Source organism: Globicephala melas, chromosome 11 (genome assembly GCF_963455315.2).
Source record: "Globicephala melas chromosome 11, mGloMel1.2, whole genome shotgun sequence".
Taxonomy (NCBI): Eukaryota; Metazoa; Chordata; class Mammalia; order Artiodactyla; family Delphinidae; genus Globicephala; species Globicephala melas.
Genome location: NC_083324.2, coordinates 98,826,304 through 98,849,294, shown reverse-complemented (window position 1 = coordinate 98,849,294; position 22,991 = coordinate 98,826,304). Strand labels below are relative to the sequence as shown.

The 22,991-nt window shown below is 51.3% G+C and overlaps 1 protein-coding gene across 7 annotated transcripts in view; it reads left to right on the top strand.

Annotated features, from left to right (window-relative positions):
* The window catches only part of FARS2 (phenylalanyl-tRNA synthetase 2, mitochondrial), a 509,124-nt gene that overhangs the window by 340,613 nt on the left and 145,520 nt on the right, over positions 1–22,991 (top strand). Inside the window, exon 9 of one of the 7 annotated variants that reach the window (XM_060308102.2) lies at positions 10,077–10,191. The exons of the other annotated variants lie outside the window; for them this stretch is intronic. Within the exon in view, the coding sequence (XP_060164085.1) occupies positions 10,077–10,131 (55 nt within the window). The 3' untranslated portion in view covers positions 10,132–10,191. Of the gene's footprint in view, positions 1–10,076; positions 10,192–22,991 lie in introns of those variants that run through there. 7 annotated transcript variants of the gene reach the window in all.

Genomic DNA, 22,991 nt, shown 5'->3' with positions numbered 1-22,991 from the left:
TGGGGATCTTTGGGACTCAGGATGCATCCGAGTCTGTAACAGGCAGAGAGGGGTGTCGTTTGGAGCGAGGAGGGCCTTTCCATGTCTCTCACCTCATCCTTCCTCCGTGGTCCCTGGCTCCACATGGGTGAAGGTGGGCCCATGTCTGTGCAATCAGAACTTGTCTCTTAACACACCGCAGCGCGCAGCCCTCCGCTGAGTTACTCTTACCTCCTTCTATGTGAGACAGTGCCGCCGACACGGTAGGCGCTCAGTAAATATTTAATAAATGGCTGAATTAATTAATTAAGGCCAGATAACGTGGGTCTCTGAAGAATTCACAGATTGAGGTACCACAGGGACCTCATTTTCAGGTGTTTCCCTTCAATGCATTGGGACCACCCGGAAGAGTTCCTGGAGCTTTCTATCCCACCAGGCTCATTGCCCTGTGTCCTCAGCACTTGGAGATGTAATGCAAGGGATGCCCAGAGAGGATGATTTCTAAATGAGCTTCCTGCCTCAAGGCCAAGGTCGATTTGCCTGTGCAGAGAGACCGTCGGGTGCATGGAGTGTCAGAGGGGTGGTGCTGTGGGTGAAGGTCTCTCGGAGCTTAGCTTACCGTGGGCGCCTAATGGATGCTGAATAATTGAGAGACTAAATTGGGAGGTGGGTGAGTGCCGCAGCGATGGGCCGTGATGAACTAAAGCGGTCCTAGAACATTTGCAAATTGGTCATTAATGTTTCATCAACAGTGCCTGCATCCTTTGTTAATTCTGAATGGTAGCAGGAGTTTCCAGTCACAGGGATAGTGTCATGAGAAATGTAAATAGAGGAATTATGCCTGGCCTGCAGTTCTACCCAGTGATTTGGGTTTGCTTCAGTAGGCCAGTAGCTGGGGATGGTCTCATTGCTTGCTGATGTGCTGCAGGGGACTTTCACATCGTGACACTTGGAGGGAAATTATGGGGTTTAGAGCATTACAGATTTATTGGGGGGTTTTTTTTTGCTTTTTTTCCGTTTTTTGTTTTTTTTTCTGTACGCGGGCCTCTCACTGCTGTGGCCTCTCCCATTGCGGAGCACAGGCTCCGGACGCGCAGGCTCAGCGGCCATGGCTCACGGGCCCAGACGCTCCGCGGCATGTGGGATCTTCCCAGACCGGGGCACGAACCCGTGATCCCTGCATCGGCAGGCGGACTCTCAACCACTGTGCCACCAGGGAAGCCCCTTTTCCGCTATTTTTGAAGCAAGGTTTGCTTAAGCTGAAATTGACTATTTATGATGGGGAGTGGGGCGTGGCTGTATAGAAGAATAATTTTGTTCATCTAGAAAGGATGCCTTCTTCAAAATGATTTTTGCTGTTGGCAAAGCGGAGACCGAGCTCACGTCATTCTCTCCTGCCGCATGTCCCTGTAGTAAGTGACAGAGAAACACGGTGTGTACTGTGGAAAGCTGTACTGGCAGCCAGGTGGTTTAAATGAGAAGGCAAGCCCGGAACCTCAGGGCAGCCGAGCCGGGGGAAGGATGCCGAGACTCAGTTTCGAGTCCTGGAAATGCCCAGCCCGGTCCCGAGCCTCCTGTGATCGCGCTTCCCCAGGAAATAACCAGGTACTTGCCCCACGTGGGCTGTGCTTTCTGGTAACGTTTTCCACTCTCTGAGGCTGCTGGCCCTGCATCTGGGGACCCAGCTTTGTAGCAGTTGCTGAGCCTGCTGTGTGGAAGCTGTCCCAGACGCCACCCCACGTGGACTCACCACTCCTCCTTCCATTGACTTCTTGTTGTTGTTGTTGTTGGCTGCGTTGGGTCTTCGTTGCTGTGTGCGGGCTTTTCTCTAGTTGTGGCGAGTGGGGGCTACTCTTTGTTGTGGTGCGCGGGCTTCTCATTGCGGTGGCTTGTCTTGTGGAGCATGAGCTGTAGGTGTGCGGGCTTCAGTAGTTGGGGCACGCGGGCTCAGTAGTTGTGGCTTGTGGGCTCTAGAGCGCAGGCTCAGTAGTTGTGGCGCACAGGCTTAGTTGCTCTGCGGCATGTGGGATCTTCCCGGAGCAGGGCTCGAACCCGTGTCCCCTGCATTGGCAGGCGGATTCCTAACCACTGCACCACCAGGGAAGTCCCTTCCATTGACTTTTGAAGGTGGCGCAAAGGGCCCCTTGTCTGTAGCGCTGGGCAGCATGCTTTTGACAGCACCCGTCCTGCAGCCTGTTGGGAGCCGTGCTGCTCGGGAAGCTGGCACTGGATTGCGATGGCTCTCAGCACCCAAAGTGCCCACTCACGTTGCAGATGGCTATGATTTCCGCTTCTCACAACTTAACCGAAAGGGGCACTTGAGCAAAGCAGGCTTTAATCCCAGGCGGCATCAATATTCCTTCTGTGGGAAAGAGCCAGGCCCTGTGCAGCTGGTGGTGGACGTGGTCTTGAGTGCGTGTTGACTCAACTTCCTCTCTCGGGAGCTGAAATGAATGGCTTGTGCTGATGAACGAGGTGCCCCCAGAGCCCCGTCGGTCTCGGGCCGTGCCCGGTCAGGGCTCTTGTCTGTCCTGGGCGCTCCCAAGGGCAGGGCAGAGGGCCAGGCACCCTGAGCCTGCGTGGAGCCCACACTCCAGCCCGGCCGGAGGGGTCTCAGAGCCTGGCCTTGGGGCCGGGCCTGGACCTGGCAGAGAGTGCCGCGGAATGAGGAGGTTGGAGCAGGGGGTATCTGAGGCAATTCGGGGGAGCAGGCAGGGGGAGGCACACAGTCCCATCACAGAGAAGCTTTGTTCAGAAGAGGCAACATGCATCCAACTACTTGTATTTTCAAAGATGACACACGTGCTCATTTTATTTTCCTCTCTGGAAAGTTTTAGGATCTGTCACCGTGCTGTGAGGTCCTATAGATTCAGAGTTCCGTTCTTCCCTCTGGAGGGATGGGGTCCGGCTCATTCTCAGGTGCCTCTGCCCTCTCGCTCTTCAGCAGCAGGCTTCCCTGCTTTGTTTTTGTTTTCTGTTTGCTTGGTTTTGAAGCACAGTTTTCCAAGTATAAAATTACGCACTATATTCCTTCACTTACCCTCAGAAAACCTGCCCATTTCCCAAGGGGTTGACCTAAAGCACCCTAAGCCGGGCTTCTCCACCCCAGCACTACTGACGCCTTGGACCAGGTCATTCTTTACTAGTGTGTCCCACCCCACCCTCGGCTCTGGGCCCCATCTTCAAAGCCATGGCTCCCACGCGGCAAGCGAGGTTTTTAATGAACAGTTTCCCTCTGTCCTGCCCTTGATCTCCTGCACATCCTTCTGTGGGTCACGTTGTGTCAGAGGGCAGAGTGGGGCCGTACTGTGCACTTGGAGCTCAAAGTCCCTTTGCAGTGAAATCCATCGAGGCCCATGGAGCTTTCGGTTTGGGGCGCGCTGTTTGAAGTCTGTCTTCTCAGACATCCTTTCCCATTAAAAATTGAAGATCATAAAAATGGGGCCCCTTGGCCCGGCTCGGGGCCTCAGCGTTTGTTAGCACGGCTGCGGACCTCTCCCTCCTCCATGTCCCAGCGTGATTTATCACGCCACGTGTCCAGTGTCCCGTGTCGTCTGGGCTGCAGCGTGGCCTGGCCGTGCAGATCCTTAGCAGCCCCTGCCTCCCTTCTCCGGCTCTCCTCCCCGGGCTCCTGTGACCCCATCACAGAGTCTGCCCCAGGATCCTGTGTGCCTCAGGGTTCCGGCCCCTCCCGCGCTCCGCTGCTCTGGAGCTCTGTACACGCTCTGCGTTGCTTCTTAACGTGCATCCTTCCTCGCCGGACCCGAAGCCTCATAAACAATACAGCTCATTGGTCAGCACCCACCGAGTGCCAGCATCGGGTGCCCTCGAGGGCAGGGACCACCTTGCGTTCAGCCGCCAGGGGCCGTGGGTGTCAGGTGGGTTCGTGCTGGGCCGTGCAAGCCGTGGTACCTGGCACCTGGCACTCAGGTGTCAATGGTCCTTGTCTCCCTCCAGCCCACTGCCCCGAGTTCCAGCATCGAGCATACTTGTGTTCAGAAAGGCTTCCAAATTAAAATAAAACAAATGAATAAGTGAGTGTTGGGCCCACCAAAAGAGAACTGGAGAAGCTGGGGAGAGGAACACGCGTCCCTGGAGGTGTGGCTGTGAGAGGAGAGTCTGGGAAGAAGAGACTGGGTCCCACGGGGCGGCCATGCCCCCGCCACCAGCCCCATCCCTGGTCCCCAGACGGCCCCTAGTGAGTCTCCTCATTGCTTCGCTCTTTTTGTTTGTCCAGAAATAGGGCCTTTTCATACACTTAACTTTTTTTTTAATCAGGAATATTTCAAAGCCTGTTCCTCCATTCACCGTCCCTTCAATTCAGGTCACTTCTGCAAACGTTTATCGAGTCCTTCCTATGTGCCAGAAACTGAGCTCTGAAGATAAGCTGAGATCGAGGCGCTCGTGGCCTCCCTGGCGGGGTGCAGTCTGACAGGACAGACAAGGGATCCATGGGCAGGGGTGCCAGGCCACCTGCGCTCCACACCCTCTGACAGCAAGACAGGTAGCCTGAAGGTCACGCCTGGATTCCCTTTTCCCAGGGTGAGGTTTTGTGTGATTTTAACTTGTTTGCAGATAATTAACCCTCAGGTCAAAAAATCATACCCTTCTGCCTCTGAGGAGATTGAAATCAGATTTTTGAAGAGAAGCAATTGCTGTGTAGAATTAAAAGCTTCTTGATGAATAATGCTGTCATTACACAGGGAGGAAATTACAGTAGCACTTTCTGCTATGTAATTAAAAAACCAAAAAAGCAAAGATGAATGAAATACCCACCAGTGAAAATGGGATTTGGTTTTCAGCAGAGGAAATTGAAGCTATGTCAGTCACATGGTTTTCGTTTTCCAATCTAAGTGAAGTGTGTCCTGACTCACTTCAGATTATAGCAGGGAATTTCATGGCACACTTGCTTTAATCCTTGTAAGACCATGGCTTCCACCCCCTAAAACAGGGGGGGGAATTTTTTACTCTAAAAACATGGGTTTTTTGCCATCTATTGACTTCCTTTCTACAAAGACCCACGCAGTGGGCCAAGCAGCCTCTTAGGAGAAGATTCAGTCCACATTTATTCCCATAAAGACCCATCAGCTGGAACTGTGGACTTTAGAAGTGGTGGGTTATATTAAAATGCAGAAAACCCAACTGATAATATTAGTTTTGAAACAAAAGCAAGAAACATATTTCCAGTTTAACCTCCAGGTTGGTTGGTTTGTTTACTACATGCACCCTTGGATATTTATGACAGAGATGACTACAGAGCCTTAATTACAGACCAGAATGAATTCAGCTCATAAATTTCAAGCCATCATAGCTGCTAGAACCCCCACATTCATTCCAGAGGGAGCGTTATCTGGAACGATGGTTCGTGCAGAAAGGCGAAGCGCTGTACTTGAGTCTGCTGCCACCCGGCTCTCACTTGCAATTGGGCAAGGAGGTCTGGGAACAAGGTTCCCAGGTAGGGAAGGGTGGTAGCTCCGTCCAAACAGCAGGCAGATTTGTCAGGAGGTGACAGCTTGAGCTGCAGTGGCAGTAAAGCGGGTCGTTTAAGCAGGCATACCTAATCGTCCGCCTATTTGAGCCCTAAGCATTTATCTTCCTTCCTGTAGGATTTCTCATCTAAGGAGAGGAGAGCTTATTCGCCCACCTCATGCCCAGCCATTTGGGCGTTTGATTTTTCATTAACTGTAATGAGTAAAATTAATAATGAAGCCTGTGGTACAGGAAGGTTTGTTTATGTTTCTTGTATATGAACCTTGTCAAAACAGGTACCAGGCGTTCTAAGGAAGACCTAGGATTTATGTTAAATTGCTTATTAAAGTGTAAGAGGAGGGGGGAAAAAAAAGAGAGAGAGAGAGTGATGGTTAAATACACAGCAAACCAATCCACTGCTCCGGCTTCTGTGAGGTGGAATAACGTACCTTCCCTCTCACTCATCTCTTTCCTGTGTCTACAGTTCCCATTAGTGCGCGGGGCGGTTTCTTCCCTCCCTCCACACTCAGCCCGATTATTTAGGGTGAAGACATTGATTTAAAGCCACTCCGCTTTCACTTTGCCCTGTGAATTAATGGAAGGAAATGAAACCAGACTTCCTAGGTGCCACACATTAGCAAGACAAGCCCACGCGAAGGAAGATCGCACGGTTACTTCTTATAAAGGGAAACTGAGCAGCCAAAGCCCCGTACACACACTGACCACCCCTCCCCGGGACCCTAAAAAGAGGTGGGGAAGCAAGAAACAGGACTCACTTCGGAGGTAAGACCCTGCAGGAGGGCAGGCAAGCCCCCTTCTGCAGCAGCGTGAGCGACACCGACCTGACCCCTCATCCACAGCTCTCTTATTCTGGGCCTGGCAGTGGCCATGCCGCCCAGTTCCGACCAATAAGAAGAAGCGGAAGTTTCTGGATGCGGTTTCCGGAAGCCTTTTTGCCCAGCCTGCCGCTTTGTCCTTTTACTGCCCTTCTGTCCACAATGCTGACGTGAGGCCTGGAGACGGAGCAGCCATCTTGTAGCCACTAGGGGATGCGCATGAAGATGGCGGCCTGCTTGCTAAGGACCGTGAGACAGAAAGAAGAAAGGGTCCTGATCCCTCTGGCCTCCCAGACAGCTACTTTGGCCTTGCACCTCCAGAAGTTTGTTTGTTTGTTTGTTTGTTTGTTTTGCAGTACGCGGGCCTCTCACTGCTGTGGCCTCTCCCGTTGCGGAGCACAGGTTCCAGACGCGCAGGCCCAGCGGCCGTGGCTCACGGGCCCAGCTGCTCCACGGCATGTGGGATCTTCCCGGACCGGGGCACGAACCTGTGTCCCCTGCATCGGCAGGTGGACTCTCAACCACTGCGCCACCAGGGAAGCCCTAGAAATTTTTAATGCCTTGAAGCCAGCTCAGCTTCTCCTGTTGCATGGAGCTGAACCCATCATAACTGACACACAGTGTGGCTCAAAGCTGTGTAGCAATAGAGTATGTTGTTCTGTTGCAAAAAGGCAAAGGAAATGGGATCATAACAGATACGTAAATAGAACAGGATCCTTGAATGTACATTCCTGCAATCTAGAGAGAGGTCAATGAATAAGAAGATACTCAGAAAACGTCCCAGGATGAATGACAGTGCAGTACATCATTTTTACTTAGAAATAAAGTGACAAGGAGAACAGAATTTTTCCTGTTTATCAGATGCAAAGTTATCTACATGATTATAAGGAGTATTTTTATTGCCAGAAACATCTTAACATTTTTAGAAGCTTGAAGTAATTTTTTTATCATTATTTCTGCAAAATGTTTTTATTAAAGGAAACACCATATGGTAACAGCAAGAAGAGTTAGTTACAAGTCACGAAGCTAGTCACAGATTTCTTTCCAACAGTTAAATTCAAAATACTCATCACAGGCCCTACATTTAGGAAAAAAAATTAGAAGTTTCAAGACTCCTGAAAGTATAAAACTTTCATCAACAAGTTGTGCATTTGTTTTGCTTTTCGTTTTCTGTTTTCGTTCTCTAGAATACAAAATAAGGTCTTGTAAGGCCTAGGAGTTCTATTTTAAATATTTAACAACCAGTGCAGCCTGGGCAGTGACAGAGCAGCCGTCACCACAGCTGCAGTTGTGGTGGTGTCGGTGCCAAGTCTCAGGGCGTCAGCCCTTGGGAAACCTCGGGGGCGGGGGGACATTGTGTGTGCGCTGCTGAAATGTAGTTCCCTCATTCATACCCTACTCGGGGTGAACATCTGCGATCCAGGCAACCTCGAACCGGCAGAATCTAAGGCACCAGGAAGTAGGTTAGGTTGTGTGGCTTCTGTCTCTTCACTAGTTTAGTTTGGCTTTTAAAACACCCTAGTGCCCCAAATTCAGATACGATAAAAGATGGCCTCACCGCACGCCACCCAAAAAAGAGCAACAAAAAGCAAACATGAATCCGGACCTCTAGCTCAGTAATTTCCAACGTTGAGGAAGTTCACGCTGTCCTGTTGTTGGAAACATAACTGTACTTTATTTTTTTATTGAAGTCTAGTTGATTTACAATGTTGTGTTAGTTTCAGCTGTGCAGCAGAGTGACGTGTACATACATGTATACATTCTTTTTCATATTCTTTTCCATTATGGTTTATCCCGGGATATTGACCATAGTTCCCTGTGCTACACGGTAGGACCTTGTTGGTTACCCATTCTATATGTAATAGTTTACATCTGCTCATCCCAAACTCCCACACTCCCCCTTCCCCTTGGCAACCACAAGTCTGTTCTCTCTGTCTGTGAGTCTGTTTCTGTTTCGTAGATGAGTTCATTTGTGTCACATTTTAGAGTCCACATGTAAGTGATATCACACGATATTTGTCTTTCTCTGTCTGACTGACTTCACTTGGTATGAGCATCTCTAGGTCCATCCATGTTGCTGCAAATGGCATCCTTTCACTGAAAGATAACGGTACGATGGCTCCCAGAGAAGCCGAGCAGGGGGTGTGCGTGTGCAGACCGGCGTGAGCACTGCTGCCGGCTCCTGCAGCGCGGGGCCGCCGTGAAAACCCCTCCCTTGGGCTCCTCTTCACGGTCACAGGCCTGCGTTCCTCCGCCGCCCAGCCTCTAGCAACCACCCATCTCTATAATTTTGTCATTTTAAGAATACTATATAAATGGAGTCACTCAGTATGTGACCTTTTGCGATTGGCTTTTCTCACTCGGCATGATGCCCTTGAGATCCACGCGGGAATCAAAAAACAAAAAACCCAAGAATCCTGACTTCGGGCTCAGCCACTTCCAACTCTGGCAAAGCTGGGACCCGGGCCTGTTGTTTGACAGATTCCCTCCCTGGGGGGCAGTAGTGAAAACCAAAGCACTGGGTTGTTTTTCGTTTTCTTGAAGATTTTTTGATGCGGACCATTTTTTAAAGTCTTTATTGAATTTGTTACAGTATTGCTTCCGTTTTATGTTTTTTGGGTTTCTTTGGCTGCGAGGCACGTGGGATCTTAGTTCCCCGACCAGGGATCGAATCCACACCCCCTGCATTGGAAGGCAAAGTCTCAACCACTGGACCGCCAGGGAAGTCCTAGCACTGGGTTGTTTTTTTACCTTGAGAGTAAATTTAATATTGCTTCGGAGGAGGAACTGTGGCCTCGGGCCCCGGGGGTCCCTGAGAACCTGTGTGTAGGAGGTGGGACCAGCTCAGAGTGAACAAGACAGACGTGTTTCTAGGGCTCGCTGACTGCTTCACTCCTCGTGGCAAAATCCTGGAGTATTAGTCAAAAGGAATCTCCCTTCTAGGTCTTCTGTAATCCTTGCTTTGGGCTTTGGGCCCAGGCAGGCAGTGGGTGAGTTCCTACCCAGACGGCCGGTCCAGGCAGGAGGGCTCCCCGGCTGCCACGTGTTCACAGCATTTTAGAGCAAAGGCGAGGGAGGTTAGCTGGGTCTAGGCCTCCCGGCTCCCAGCTCCTGGGGCCTCTGATGTCCCTGCTACCCTGCTGTATGCATTCCTTGCATTAGTTTATTTCATCCTCTCAACAGCTATACAGAATAGATACTCTTACCCCATTTTACAGGTGAAGCAGTTGAGGCTTAGAAAAAGTAAATAGCTCCCCCAAGGTCATAGAGCAAACCCAGGACTTGAAGCAAGGTTTCAAGGACCCCAGAGTCCTTGCTCTCCACCACCGAATTATTTCAATCCAGAGTGAGGCTCAGGCCAGCCCCCTACACGCACCTGTGTCTGGTCCAGAGCACGCGCCTGGTGGCAGTAGAAGTCGTCTTGAGGTCCCCCTAAGTCATGGGCTGGGGCCCTTTGAAACCTTTTCATCTAAGGCGTGGTAAAATAACATGTGAGGTTTACGCTGTTCCTTCAGAGTAAGGAACTGTGAAGATTTGGTGGAGGGGCTCTTGGTGTCAGGGACTGCCTGGGTGGTTTTGAGACCCCTGGGACCTTCGAGGCCGTTTTCATCTCTCCCAGTGGGTAAGTAAGCAGTGGAAATTTCTAAGTCTCTGGTAGCAGAAGCCATGTTGTCTGTTGATCGAAATTAAGTGCCAAGTGAGTTGGTCTCTCCTTTTAAAATTAGTGGCGACAATATGAAGCAAAGCGTTAAAGAATTTTTGTGCGTCTCCTTCTCCTCTGTCCCCTACCAGGTGCTTTTTCCTGAAGAAGCACCACCCTTCAGCTGGGTTTAAGCAGCCCCACTGAGGATGTTGACAGCCACGCCTCCCCCGCCCCGTGTTGTCACTGAGCCACAGAGAACCCGCGTTTCCAGATGCTGGTTTCTGGCGTCTCCGCTTACCTGCTCACCTGCAGCTTTGAGAAAGGGCAGCACCGCCCACTTCACCTGGCCAAAGGGGAGCCCCCGTGGCAAACAGATGCCTGATCGGGGCAGTGCCAGGACTGGGACGCCGCCTTCGTCCCTGCTCCAGGATTTGTGTGGCATTGGAGTCCCTGCCTCTGTCTTGTGCAGGCAGGGCCTTTGAGAAAATAAACATCGGGGACTCTGCGCTTGGTGCTCTGTCCTCCTTACCAGGGAGCCTCACTGAGGCAGGATATCCACCACAGCCTGCTGGATCAGTCGCGGGCTGCCGGGCTCCTTCTCCTGCTGCCGCCAGGTCTCCCTCGGGTTCCTTCTTACTCCGCGGAGGACTTAATGCCCAGCAGCCGGGGGTGGAGAGGGGGGGCGTTTCTCCAGGATCTCTGGGGTGAGAACCACCAGTGTTCCTGACGCCGTCCCGCGGTGTCTTCAGGGCCCCGCACGCCCTGCCGCACCTGCCCTTCACCTCCCAGACGGGGCCTCCGTGTTCAGCAGGCTCCCGGGACACCTCCGTGTCTGTTTCTGACCTCAGCCTCGGCCACCATGTTGTTTCTGTGTCCATTTGGCCTTGGGAAGCACAGCCCCAGGTTTCAGCTCTGAGATGAAGGGGTCCAGTGGAGCCGGCCTCTTCCCCGGAGTGCGCTTGGAGCTCCAGGTGTGCTGCCTCCCACGTCTCTCCGTTATTTGCTACCAGGATGCTCACGGAGCAGTGGGGCTCTTGGGGAGGCTGCTGGGGCCTCCCTCCCACACACCCAGCCGGGGCACAGCTGTCCACCCTCACAACTTGGCTTTAATCGTCGCCGTCTCTGATTTTGTCCCTTCTTCCTGCATTACCACCCTTCCCAGTTCTCTCATCCCTTTGATTCTGAACAGAGTTTCTAACAAAGAACCAAGTCAGGTATTCTAAGGGATGAGTGTGGGGAAACGGATGCCAATTCTCAAAAACCGTAGCAGGTGGTTTTTATTAAGTATATTTTACTTTTTCCCATTACACGCGTAACCCTCTAAGCACGAGGTTCAGTGAGCGCTCTGCTGGCAGAAGCCTTTGGAAGAGTTGGAGGCCTTTTTATTTGTACAAAGTTTCCTCTGGTTTTTTCTCTGCCAGAATTTTCCTCCAGTGGTTTTGGTTTTTTGCGTCGTCTGGCTGGTTGGTTGCTTTTTCTTACCCTCCCGTGACCTTTACCACTTCCCCTTCCCCGCTTGCCTCCCAGTGTCTGCAGAGAAGATGTGTCTGAGGGGGTTGAACATCAGGAACAGGGGTCTGGGAATATCACTCTGAACAAGTAAGCGTCCCTACATCCCAGAAGCAGAAGAGAGCAGTCATAGTCTCTGGAGGAACTCTGGGATACGGAAAGAAGCCGAAGTCCGCAGTCCTGCCCAGAAATGGGTCGTAGAGCCCCTGGGAGAAATTACGCCTGTGCCTAATGGCCAGTGTGGTGCCCACGGGTGTGCGTGTGTTTGTGTGGGTTCGGGGCCAGGGCGTATGTGAGATTATGGGGCAGGAACAGGATATGTGAATAGCGTTATTCATCTATCGTGCCTTGTAGGCCGTATCTAGTTGCCTGAGCTCTGCAGACTCTCCTGGCTGCGATGCAGCCCTCTTGAGAACCTGAGGAAGGTCCTTCAAGGATCCCAATATCTTATTAAATAGCAGCTTACACACCCTTCTGAATCTTCCCCTTTTCTTGTCTCTAAAATTCCCTTTATGGGACAGCCTGAAATTGGTGACTTTCACCCTTCAAACCGATCTGTCACGTTGGAGACCTCCTTTAGTCCATCCCAACCCTGAGACTGGAACCCACAGCGACAGCCCCTGTGGTGGGGACATTGACCACAAGCTCTGGAGGCCAACAGATAAGGCCAAGATCGTGCATCACTTTTCTTACAGCGGCCGAAAGGCTATGGCTGTTTGTATTGATTTACAGGAGCACTTAATCAATGCTTCTGGTTCTGTTGTCTCTTTGCGACTGTATGAGACAGCTTGAGTATTAGAAGGTGAAAGCCAGGCTCTATAATAACCTTATGAAAGTTTCATGGGAGCATTTGATCAGTAACAAGCCTCGCTTAGAAGAAAACCATGTTTCTGATGCAGTTGCCGAAGGCTCACACTTACACTGAAGGTGCTTCCACGTTCAGGAGGCTTCGCTGGGATCGTTGGTGGACGCCGTGGTCTGGAGGAGCTGGGAGAGAGGGTGAGTGGAGGCTGGAAAAGCAGACTCACTGAAATCGTGCTGAGTTTAAAGTCGGCTGTTTCACTCTGCTTTGAGGAAGAGAAAAACCAATGTGTTCTATCAGGAAGCGTCTAATAAATGTCTGTTGTGTACACAACTACCACAATAGCAGTTTCCATTCCTTGAGGGCTAATTCCATGCCAGGAACATTTTATGTACGTGTGCATTTCTCCTCAGTGTACTTCCACCCTTACGGTTTGGGGCACTGACCCCAGCTGACGGCTCTCAGCTCGTGATGGTCTTTCATCTCTTCCACCAGTTCCACCAGCCGGCGCCTGGTACCTACAGTGTGACAGCGACCAGCTTCAAATGAGCAGTCGCCCACCTGGGGCCCGCGATCAGTGCGGGAAGGTGTGAGGTAGCTGAGGGCTCCTGGACCTTTCCTCACTCATGAGGGACACCCTGAGAGGATGGCTTTCCTGGCCTGTGGACACCAGCCTGGAGCTGAAGGGCATGTGTAAGAGAGCAGGGCTGAGGAAGAGGCAGAGAGACCAGGCCAGCTACAGGCCAACCCTCTCTCCTGCCCCGCTCTTAACAGAGCAACTCGACCCAGCAAATGTCTGTGTTCTGTGAGCCCATTTGCATTGGGAATTCTGGTACCCACAGCCAGCACTATCCTGGCTGAACCTGTGTGTCAGCAAATTACCATGACAACAGCTCTCTGAGATAGCCGCTCTAAGAGTCTCTGTTTGTAGGTGAGAACAGAGGCTTTGGGGGATTAAATAACTTCACCAGGGCACGTGGCTAGTAAGTGGCAGATCTTGGATGCAAACCCAGTTCTCTCTGAGTCCTAAGCTTGCTCCCCTGCCCAGTGGCTCCCGTCCATTCCCATCTCCTGACCAGCTCTCCGCTGGGAAGAAGCACTCCCTTTTCTGGGGGCGGGAGGAAGCCCTGCATCTCTCCGCCTGTGCGTAGGCCGCGCGCTCACTGACTTCTACAGAGATGCACCCGGGAGCTCCAGGCGGTCCTGTGATTTCAGCACAGAAACCTCTAGGTGGGCAGCACATGAAATCACTTTGCCTTCTTATTGCTAAATACAGCACACGTGCAGAAAAGTGCAGAAAACGTAAATGTAAGGTGTAACGAACAATCGTGAAGAAACTACCCCAGTCAAGGTCTGTTTGGATTTGGTCGTTAAATGTTGGTGGCAAAGAGCACAGTCGTGATGCTCTTGGTCCTTCTCCCCAGCCTAGTCACTCCGGTAGCTTCATCTGTAGCGTTTGGCACTCTCTAGGAAAAGCAGTGTGTTTATGCCGTGATCTATAACATTTATGCCACAATGAACACCCACAAATAGACCCACAAGATGCTCTCCTAGAGAAGAGCCATTAAAAAGATAAAACCAAGTTCTGAACCAGGGCTGTAGTGATGATGAAGTTATTATTAGCCCTGTTCTACTTTCTGGCTCTTGTGATGCCAGATTCTCAGGGGAAAAAATGGCTTCTCAAGAGATTTCCTGGAAATCCTAAGTTATGGAGTGGGTCCCAGGGCTCTCGGGGCAAGGGGATGACAGCTCCCCACCCATGGCCTCACCCTTCACTCCTTTTCCTTCTGCTGGGAAGGGACGATCCTTTCCTTTGAGAGCCAGGACGCAGTCACATCTGTAGTGGGAGATCTTAAGTAGACAGGCTTCATTGTGTGTACCTGTGGTTTAATGGTCTTTGTTATTTTTCAGCAGATATCCTGCTTAGATAAATACCAATTTCTATGTGTGCGTATTTCTTGTAATTGATTCTTTATTAGCTTTTTTCAAAGACAGTGGAATAAAAAGACCTGTTTGAAGAAAGCACAGAAGGTCCATGGCTGCAATAAGAGAATAAATAAATCAATGGGTCTTTTATACCAAAGGGAGCCCGCTGTGACCCTGTGTGGTGGAGTCACAGAGGGGAACCCTGGGAGCGGCTCACCGTTGAAAGGAACCCCAAAGCCTGTGATGTGGAACCAGCCTCCAACTGGCCTGCCAGTAATTAGGAGGCGGATTCATCAGGATGGTGTTTCCAATTCATATTTTAACCCTTATTTGGAGTCTTCAGTTTAAAAAGACAAAAAATATCTTTCAGCCCTGATGACTCTCTTCATTATTTTAATTACTAAGCAATCTATTTGATACCTTACATTCCCAGGCAGCCAGCAGGTAATTATCTGTTTGCGCTGCTGAGAGCAGCCTAGAGCTGGGTAGGTTTTCTTCTGCAAGTCAGAGCCCACCCTTGAGAACAAAGACAGTGGTTCTGAGATGGTGCACGGAAGAGGGGACACACACACACACACACACACACACACACACACACACACACACACAATGGTATCCGGTTTCTACGTTTGACAGTGCAGGTCCTTGTCTGCTTGCCGTACATTCATGTGCACTTAGAATATAATCCAGACGGTGGCTTTCTGTGCCCCTTGTCATTGAGCTCCAACCACTCAGAGCCCCTCGCCAAGGAGGGTGGCACAGTGCTCTTAGCTTCCGTAAACCAAAGTTCTTTGCAAACAGCACCCACTCAGGCCTGGGGCTTCAGTGAAGTGGTCCAGCCTCCAGGCATAGCCAGGTTTGGCTGGTGGTGCTGGGCTATGGTCAGGAGGAGGCTGGGCAGAGAGCTGCTGTGGGGAGGGGGCGTGGGGGACTTCCTTAGGCAGGGCTGGGTCTCGTTCACTCTTGTCCCCTCAGTGCCCAAACCAGTGCACGTCACTTGCTTGTAATCGGCACCAAGGTCTGCTGATGTGTGTTACACCCCTGCTATTTGCCAGGTGAGACTAGCGTGGTGAACAGAAGCATGGAGCAAGCGCTGTCTGCAGACAGGTTATATTCTCGTGGAGAGAGACGGATAATAAAATAAATGAGCATCGTGTGATGTTCTTAGACTGTGATAAGTGCCATGGAGGAAAGGCAAGAGCGTGAGATGGGGTGCCCTGCATTTGAGGGCTGGGGTGTGCAGGGGGCGCCAGCCAGGACAGAGCATGGTAGTGGGAGCAGAGTGAGTGACGGGCACTGGAGGAGATAAAATCAGGTCACACAGGGTCTTGGAGGCCACTGGAAGGGCATTGGCTTTGACTCTGAATGAGGTGGGAAGATCTTAGAAGACCTTGGTCAGGGTTCCACGTGGTGATGTATGTTAACAGCATCGCTTTGGCTACTCCAAGGAGGTAGAGTGGGAGCAGGGAGACCAGTTAGGCGCTCGCGATAATCCACACAAGAGACGGTGGTGGTTCGGATGGTAGTGATGGAGGTGGTGGGCAATGATCAGATTCTGGAAGCCAGAGCCTGTGGGGTTCGCTCTGGGGTTAGATGTGGGGCATGGAAGTCAGTGACACAATGTCACGTCCGCCATCTTCTTTGGTCAGACAGGCCAGCTGTGGTGTGATGTGGGAGGAGTCACACAAGGGCATCAACACCAGTGGGAGGGATCATTGCGGCCATCTTAGAGGCTGGGTACCACCACGTGGGAGGTGGAATGGGCGCTGGAGAGACAACCACCCGCGTCCCTGCAGCGAGGCTGGGATACTGCACACGTGATTCTGATCTTGAGGGTTAGGGGACAGTGGCCTACAGTCACCTATCAGCCTTCACTCTGTTACTAAATAATCTCTTCTCATTGATGACAGAACATACTGAGTTCTCAACCCACTGTGGATTCCTCAGATGCCTCTCTTTTTTCAGTTATTGAACTTAGAGATTGATTGTTCTTAAAATCTATACGTAAAGCCTCCATTCTCTCCAATTCTCAGCTCATTCCTTTAATATTCTATGCTTTATCATCCTGGACCATCTCTGAAGACCAAGACTTTATCTGAAATGGCTTTAACAAATAGTCTCATTCAAAATCTGCCCACAAGCCAGTTCCACCCCCCCCCCCAAAAAAACCTCCCGTGAGACCCCTCCCCCCCGTCTTCCGGTCTAGTCACCCTGCCGTCTACCCTCCCACCAACAACGCTAGCGTGGGAGCAGGTGTCTGTGCCACCCAGAGCTTGGCCCTCTCCCCCTCAAGTTCGTAGCTGACGAAGGGAGCAAACGACACCTCCCTTTCTGAGCAAGAGAGACAAATAAGTGTGTCTCAGGGGCTCATTTCTAGTGAGAAGGATAGCTTGTTTGGCACAGAAAATGCAGAGAAAATCCTCTTGGGAGCATGGGGGCAGCACAGCCCTCGCGACCACTGTGCTGTGGGAACTTGACCCTTTTCCCCACCAGCAATGGGGAGGGCTGGGCAGGGTCCTGCAGCCCTCACGGCCACAGGTGAGAATCATGGGTGAGAGTAAAACCGAAAACAGAAAGAACGAGCCTCGATTATGGATGTGTGTCTGACAAGGTGCTAAGGTACTGCACGCAGTAGGTCATCTTGTCTTGAGACCATGACTGAGGCTCAGGGGCTGAGTGACTTGTTCCCAGACGCTGTCCTGGCTCTGCCAGCCTGGGGCGGTGACCAGGAGTCAGCGCAGCGGCCGCCGGCACTGAGTGCTTGCCCGCGGCTGTTCAGCAGGTGCAAGGCAGGTGCTGCCTGCAGTGAACACCCTGCATCCCGGCGACCCTGCTTCTGACCTTGTGTGTGGTTAGCCTGAAACAGGAACAGATTGGGTTTGTGATGCTCTGAGGAGGACCAAGAAATGGCCTCCCTCTTCACTGAGTTCAGATGTAATTACAAGATAGATAAGGAACTCAAGTAAAGATCAGAATACAATTTGAATATTGATATGGTGAAATGAGGAGGGGCTTTGGCTCAATTTGGTAGCCACAGTCGTTGGGGCCAGTGTGGTGGGCAGAGGGTCGCCCCGAGAGGGCTGAGCCCCAACGGCCCCGTTCCTCTGACCTGCCCTCGCTTCAGACTGACCCCTCCCCCAGGGAAGCATCCCAGGCAGGGGCAGCACGTGTGTCTTGAAGACGAGCAGGAAGGTTGTGCGCTCACATGTATGAACAGGGAGCGTTAAGGAGAGTGACGTGGGCGGGGCCGTGTATGAACAGGGAGCGGTAAGGGGAGTGACGTGGGCGGGGCCATGTATGAACAGGGAGCGGTAAGGAGAGTGACGTGGGTGGGGCCAGCCCAGCAGGACCTTCATCTTTATCCCAAGAGCCCTTAGCGTCGTGAGCGTCTCGTTATCAGATTTGTATGGTTGAAGATCACACGGGCTGCGGTGGGGAGAACTGGGGGTGGAGGGGAGCAGGGAGACAGGAGACAGGATGCTGAGGTACTGGTGAGCGTGGAGGCCAGCGAGGGACCCCAGCCCTCGCCTCTGGCGGTTGGCTCCCTTTTCCGGGACGGTGCTGATGGCCGCGGGGGTGGATCCAGCTGCAGTGAGACCGGGGGAGGCTGGGGCTCTACCAGACCCTGGAGAAGACCGACCGACCGACCCTGCTGTGCCTACCCTCAGACCACGTGCAGGCCCCTGTGAAAGGTGTTGTCTCTTCAAGCTTCATTCTCAGCGTGGAAACTTCTTCCTTCTGGCATTTTTACAGTTTATGAAGCAAAAAGGCCATAAAGAGATGTGTCCCCCCTCTCAAAGCTCTCACCTAGGTGCAGCTGCCAGGTGGCCTCTCCCCTGCACTGGGGAAGATGTGATTACTGCTGATGAAGGACCAGGAAGCCAGGGCCCACACTTGTATGTGGACTCCCCTAATGCCAGCATAGACAGGGAACAGCTCTTGGGAGGCTGGGTGTTTGGGGCATGTGGGGAGGTTTTGCTGCGGGCCCAGTACTGCTCTCTCCCCCAGCAGGCATCCCACCGGTAAGGAAGTCTGCTCTGCCGTTTGGCAGGCGTCTGCTGAGCCGCTGCTGTGGACCAAGCATCGTGCTGGTGCCCAGGGTCCAGCAGGGAACCCTGCCTTCTCAGAAGTTAGCAGGGGCCGGGGGTGGGCACAGACAAGTGACAGACATCACAACTCAGCAGCACAGTGAGGCCAGGGAGAACTTCTCAAGGGACTAACTTCCAAGCGGAGTCCTGAGGAATGAGTAGGAATCGGGGAGATGGAAGGTTAGGGAGAGGGGGAACGTAGACGGAAGGTTCCCAGAATTTGAAGGCGCTGGAACGTACATCGCGGTGCTCGACTGAGCCTCAGGCGGGAGGAGAAACCGAAGAGAAAAAGGATGGTGTGAGCGCTGGTGGAATTGCGGGTTTGCCGACAGGCAACTGAAGGGGTTTCCTGGTGACTTCTTATTCCTACCTGGAAGGAGGGCAAGATCACTTAAAAGATGACTATTGGGCTTCCCTGGTGGCGCAGTGGTTGAGAGTCCGCCTGCCGATGCAGGGGACACGGGTTCGTGCCCCGGTCCGGGAGGATCCCACATGCCGCGGAGCGGCTGGGCCCGTGAGCCATGGCCGCTGAGCCTGCGCGTCCGGAGCCTGTGCTCTGCAACGGGAGAGGCCACAACAGTGAGAGGCCCGCGTACCGCAAAAAAAAAAATAAAAAAGATGACTATTAATAGGCTCTCTTTCAACTTTGCAACTCATCTCTAAGCATCTCTCTTGGTCAACCCATCCTTATAGGATTTCCAAGTCTTTTCTCACCATTTTGTGGCTCGCTTAGCGAGGCCCCCTCCAAATCAGTGTAGGACTTTTTGCTTCACCCTTTTGTGCTCAGGTGAACTTCATAAACATAATGAGTCAGGTGGGTTTTGAGAGGCTGGGCTGGAATCCTAACACTGTACATACGACATTGCTTCTGGGTTGGTGCATGCATTCTAGGTACAAGCTCGCTGTCTTATAAATGGTATTTTGGAACATAACTCTCCCTCAGTGATTTTCAACTATTTCGGGAAATCGTGAAGTTGAACCTCCTTGGTGTGTCAGTCTGGAAAGAAAAGCCAGGAGTAGCCAATGTCGTGACTTAGGCCAATAGATTGGACATTCAGTGTTCACTTTTTTAGGCGAATGGCATCTTCCAACCTGGGGATCAGGTGCTGCCATCGTGGGCACTTGGTGGTTGATGAATAATAAAAATGCAGCAATTCCCAGTGTGCAACAGACAGCTTTCTCCTGGTGAGCAAAGCAAACTTGATGATCCATTATGTGAACTGTCCTCAGCAGCACCCGTTCTGGTGAGAAGTCCTTGAAGGGGGGTCAGTTCAACTAATTCCAATCATGGGTCCGCCCGGAGCTTCTAAAGTGGGGTGCCCCCCTCACGCCAAGTCCCGATAACGGGGCAGATGAGTAAATGCTTCCCTCCTGCCTGTCTCTGGCTCCAGGGGTGAGCCTGGCAGAAGCCTGAGCTGGCCTGCAGTACCCAGCTGTGCCCCGGCAGGCCGTGTATACCCCTCCCGCACCCTTGTTCCACGGCCCGATTCCACACGGGACCTTGGACTTGCTAGGCACTAAGTGATTGCTCATCTGTGAGAAGCCACTGACATCACGAGAAAGGGGGCTCTGTGAATTCCTTCCATTCAAAGTTTATTTCTCCTCCCCCCAGTCTGTGCCAGAGGGACCCCATCAAACGTTTCTGTTTTATGGCCTAACAGTACATTTTTCCCACTTTCCATCCTAAAAAAAAGTCTGCCACCAGCTCTGCTCTGGTTTCTCTGTGGGGCACCCTTCTTATGCCCAGAGGTGATTTCGTGAAGGGCCGGGCTCGCCCAGTACCTCTGCTGTGCTGTGCTGTGCTGTGCTGAGGTCCCAGGACGGAGGGACCCGTGACTTACACGAAACACGTGAGCAGCTTCTCCCCACCCTCCTCCTCTAAGAAGACGTTACAGCCAGCACATCAGGCTCCATCTCAGTGGTTTCTACCCCATCCCCATCGAAATCTCTGTGCATTAAAGCTAAATCCCGGGGTGTATTTAATTAAAAGACAAATGGCAAAATAAGGTTGTGGTGGGTGCTTTCTAATTGTGGTCTGTTCGGTTTTAATTACTGATCGTAAACTGTGAAAGCTCGTCCCAGGCACTGCTCTGCACACCCCTGTTCTTCTTCATCACAAAGATGTTCTCAGCTGCTGACAGGCTGGGCCTCCTCGCCTGTGCACAGCGGCTTGATCTTGCCCGACAGTGACTCAGCAACTTGCTGAATCCAATTAGCAGCTTTGCAGCGACTTACTCAAGGCGGCTGTAGTAAAGTCTGGCTTCAGACATCTCCAGCAGCCAGGTGTCCCAACCCGTGGTCTGCTCGTTTGTCGTCAGCAGTTACCGCCGCCAGAGTGCACCAGAACACGAATCGGGGGTCATGGTGAGTTAGAATCCTGCTTCCCCCAGGGTCCCCGCTTTTCTCTGTCCTTAACCTGTGACTGACGTGGGTGCACTTGGACATTCGTGGTCAGAGCAGCCAGAGATCTTAGCGACCATCCAGTCCCCGGGAAGGAACTGAGGCCCAGAGACAGGAGGTGCTTGCTCGGGGTTACCCCGGTATTTAGCGAAAGGCTACACCAGGGGGACCCGAGCCTCTGACACCCGCCGTGTTGCCCCATCCTCTTGGCCCCTGCAGACTCTGCCCCAGCCGGCAGGGCAGGTGAGGTGAGTGAGTTACGCAGCCCCTCTGGCTCTCAGTTTCCTTACCGTCACCATGGAGTGATTACTCTGTAAGAGAGTTTTGAAAAGTACATAAGATGCTTTAATGAAGGTGCCCAAAACAGAGTAGAAACTCAGCACCCAAAAGTCCCTTCCATCTTGATTTGGGGGCAGAGGGAGGGCGGGGGAGAAGGAGAGAGAGAAAAAACACGTTTGTGTGAAAACATTATGAACCAATCACTCCCACAAACACTGAAAAAAGCAGGTGGCCAGAGGGGCGCTGCTTTGGACACGGGTTTATGTGGCTGGTGACAAGGAGGAAGGGGCCCTCTCCAGCATTGTGCTCAAGGGCCCAGAATTAAACTGGTACCTCTGTCCCAGCTCAGAGCTCCGCCCACATCTGTCAATAGATACCAGATCGCTCTGCAGCTTTTCTGCGTGGACACTTGCCTGTGTTTTGCGAGTTGCTGTTTTTCTCGTTGGAGTAGACCTAGGTCTACACCTAGAGGCTGAGTGAATGAGCATATCTTAATGAAGTGTAAAGTGATCGGCCATGGCATACAGCCGTCAGTAACCCAGGCATCACCTCCCCGTGTTAACATGCATATAAATTTCATGGCTTTGTCCTATCTGCTGAAAAGGGCACCACAGAGCTGGTTTTTCTCTCTGCTCTGTTTTGAGTTTTCCTGTGCCCAGAGGTAACTGCAGAGAGTGATTTAAAAAAAACAAAAACAACCGGGAGATATCTTCCAAATCAAGTACAGTCAACACAGTGTTTCAGAGAGAGACTCACCAGCCACTTCCCTATAGTTTTGATACAGGTGGGAGGTCCAGACTGAAGCAGCACCATGGTAGTGCCGACAGGTGGTGCTCAGATGTCCTGCAGGCGGAGGTGTTCATGGGCCAGGGACAGTGTGAGGATGAATGGACAGGGCTTAGCAGCCGGCACCGGTACATCACAGTTAATATCAATGCCCTTGTTTGCTTTTTCTTTTTAGGTAAATCTGGGGACATAACCTTTTATTAATCTAAATGTATGCATTGCTCATTAAATTAACAAAGCTTATAATGCTAATACTATTATAGTAAATCCTATTTATTGAGTATTCACTTTGTGCCAGTCATTATATTTTAATCTTATTTCATATATCTATAAAGTATGTTTTATTAGCCCTACTTAAAGGTGTCGAAAACTAGGCTCAGAGAGAGTCAGTAACTTGCCAGAATGAGAGCAAGTCTTTGTGACTCCAGAGCTAGGCTCAGTCCTTCTGCTGACTTGCTTCACCGTGTGTTTCCATGAGTAGTCAGGTTCTGTGGGAAGCCTGGGGCTGATGGAAATAACCAAGACAGGAGATCAGCTTTTCTGAGTTAGTTGCTCCAACTTAGGGCATTTGGAACTCATCTAAGATGGAGACTACCCCTGGGAAACCGGGACGTCTGAAACCACAGCTTTCAAACAGCTCTGATGGAGAGTGAACCTGACTCACTAGGTTGTGATCTAAGCCATCGTATTATTGTTGCTGGCTTCTTACATCCACTTCTTTTTGAGTTCAGTTTTCTTCCTAAACTGTACCATTCACAGGGCTTTCATGGCAGGTGTTGAGTAGTAAACTTTCTCATTTTGTCTCACTTTGTCTGAAAATGTTTTCACTTTGCCATTATTCCAGAATAACAGCTTAGCTGAGTATAACTAATATAGGTTGACATTTGGTTGGTGTTATTCCATCACCTCCTGACCTCTTTGTAGCTATTGAGAAGTCACCTATGTCTTTAATTGTTCCTTTGTTAAGTTCTCTATTTTTCCTCTGTAGTTGTTGTCAGGGTCATCTCTTGGTCTTAGTTTTTCTGCAGTTGCATTATGATGTGCTTAAGGCAGACTTTTATTTTAATCCCATTCAGAACTTATTGTGCTTCCTGAGTCTGAGGACTTCATTAATTCTGGAATTTTCCAGCCATTATGTTTTCAGATATTGTCTCTCTTTGTTCTCTCTCTATTCTTCTTCTGGTACTCATATTCTATCCTTTGTTTCTTACCCTCTCCCATATTTTCATTTCTGTACTTCTCTACTGCATTCTAAACAGTTCCACACATGTGTC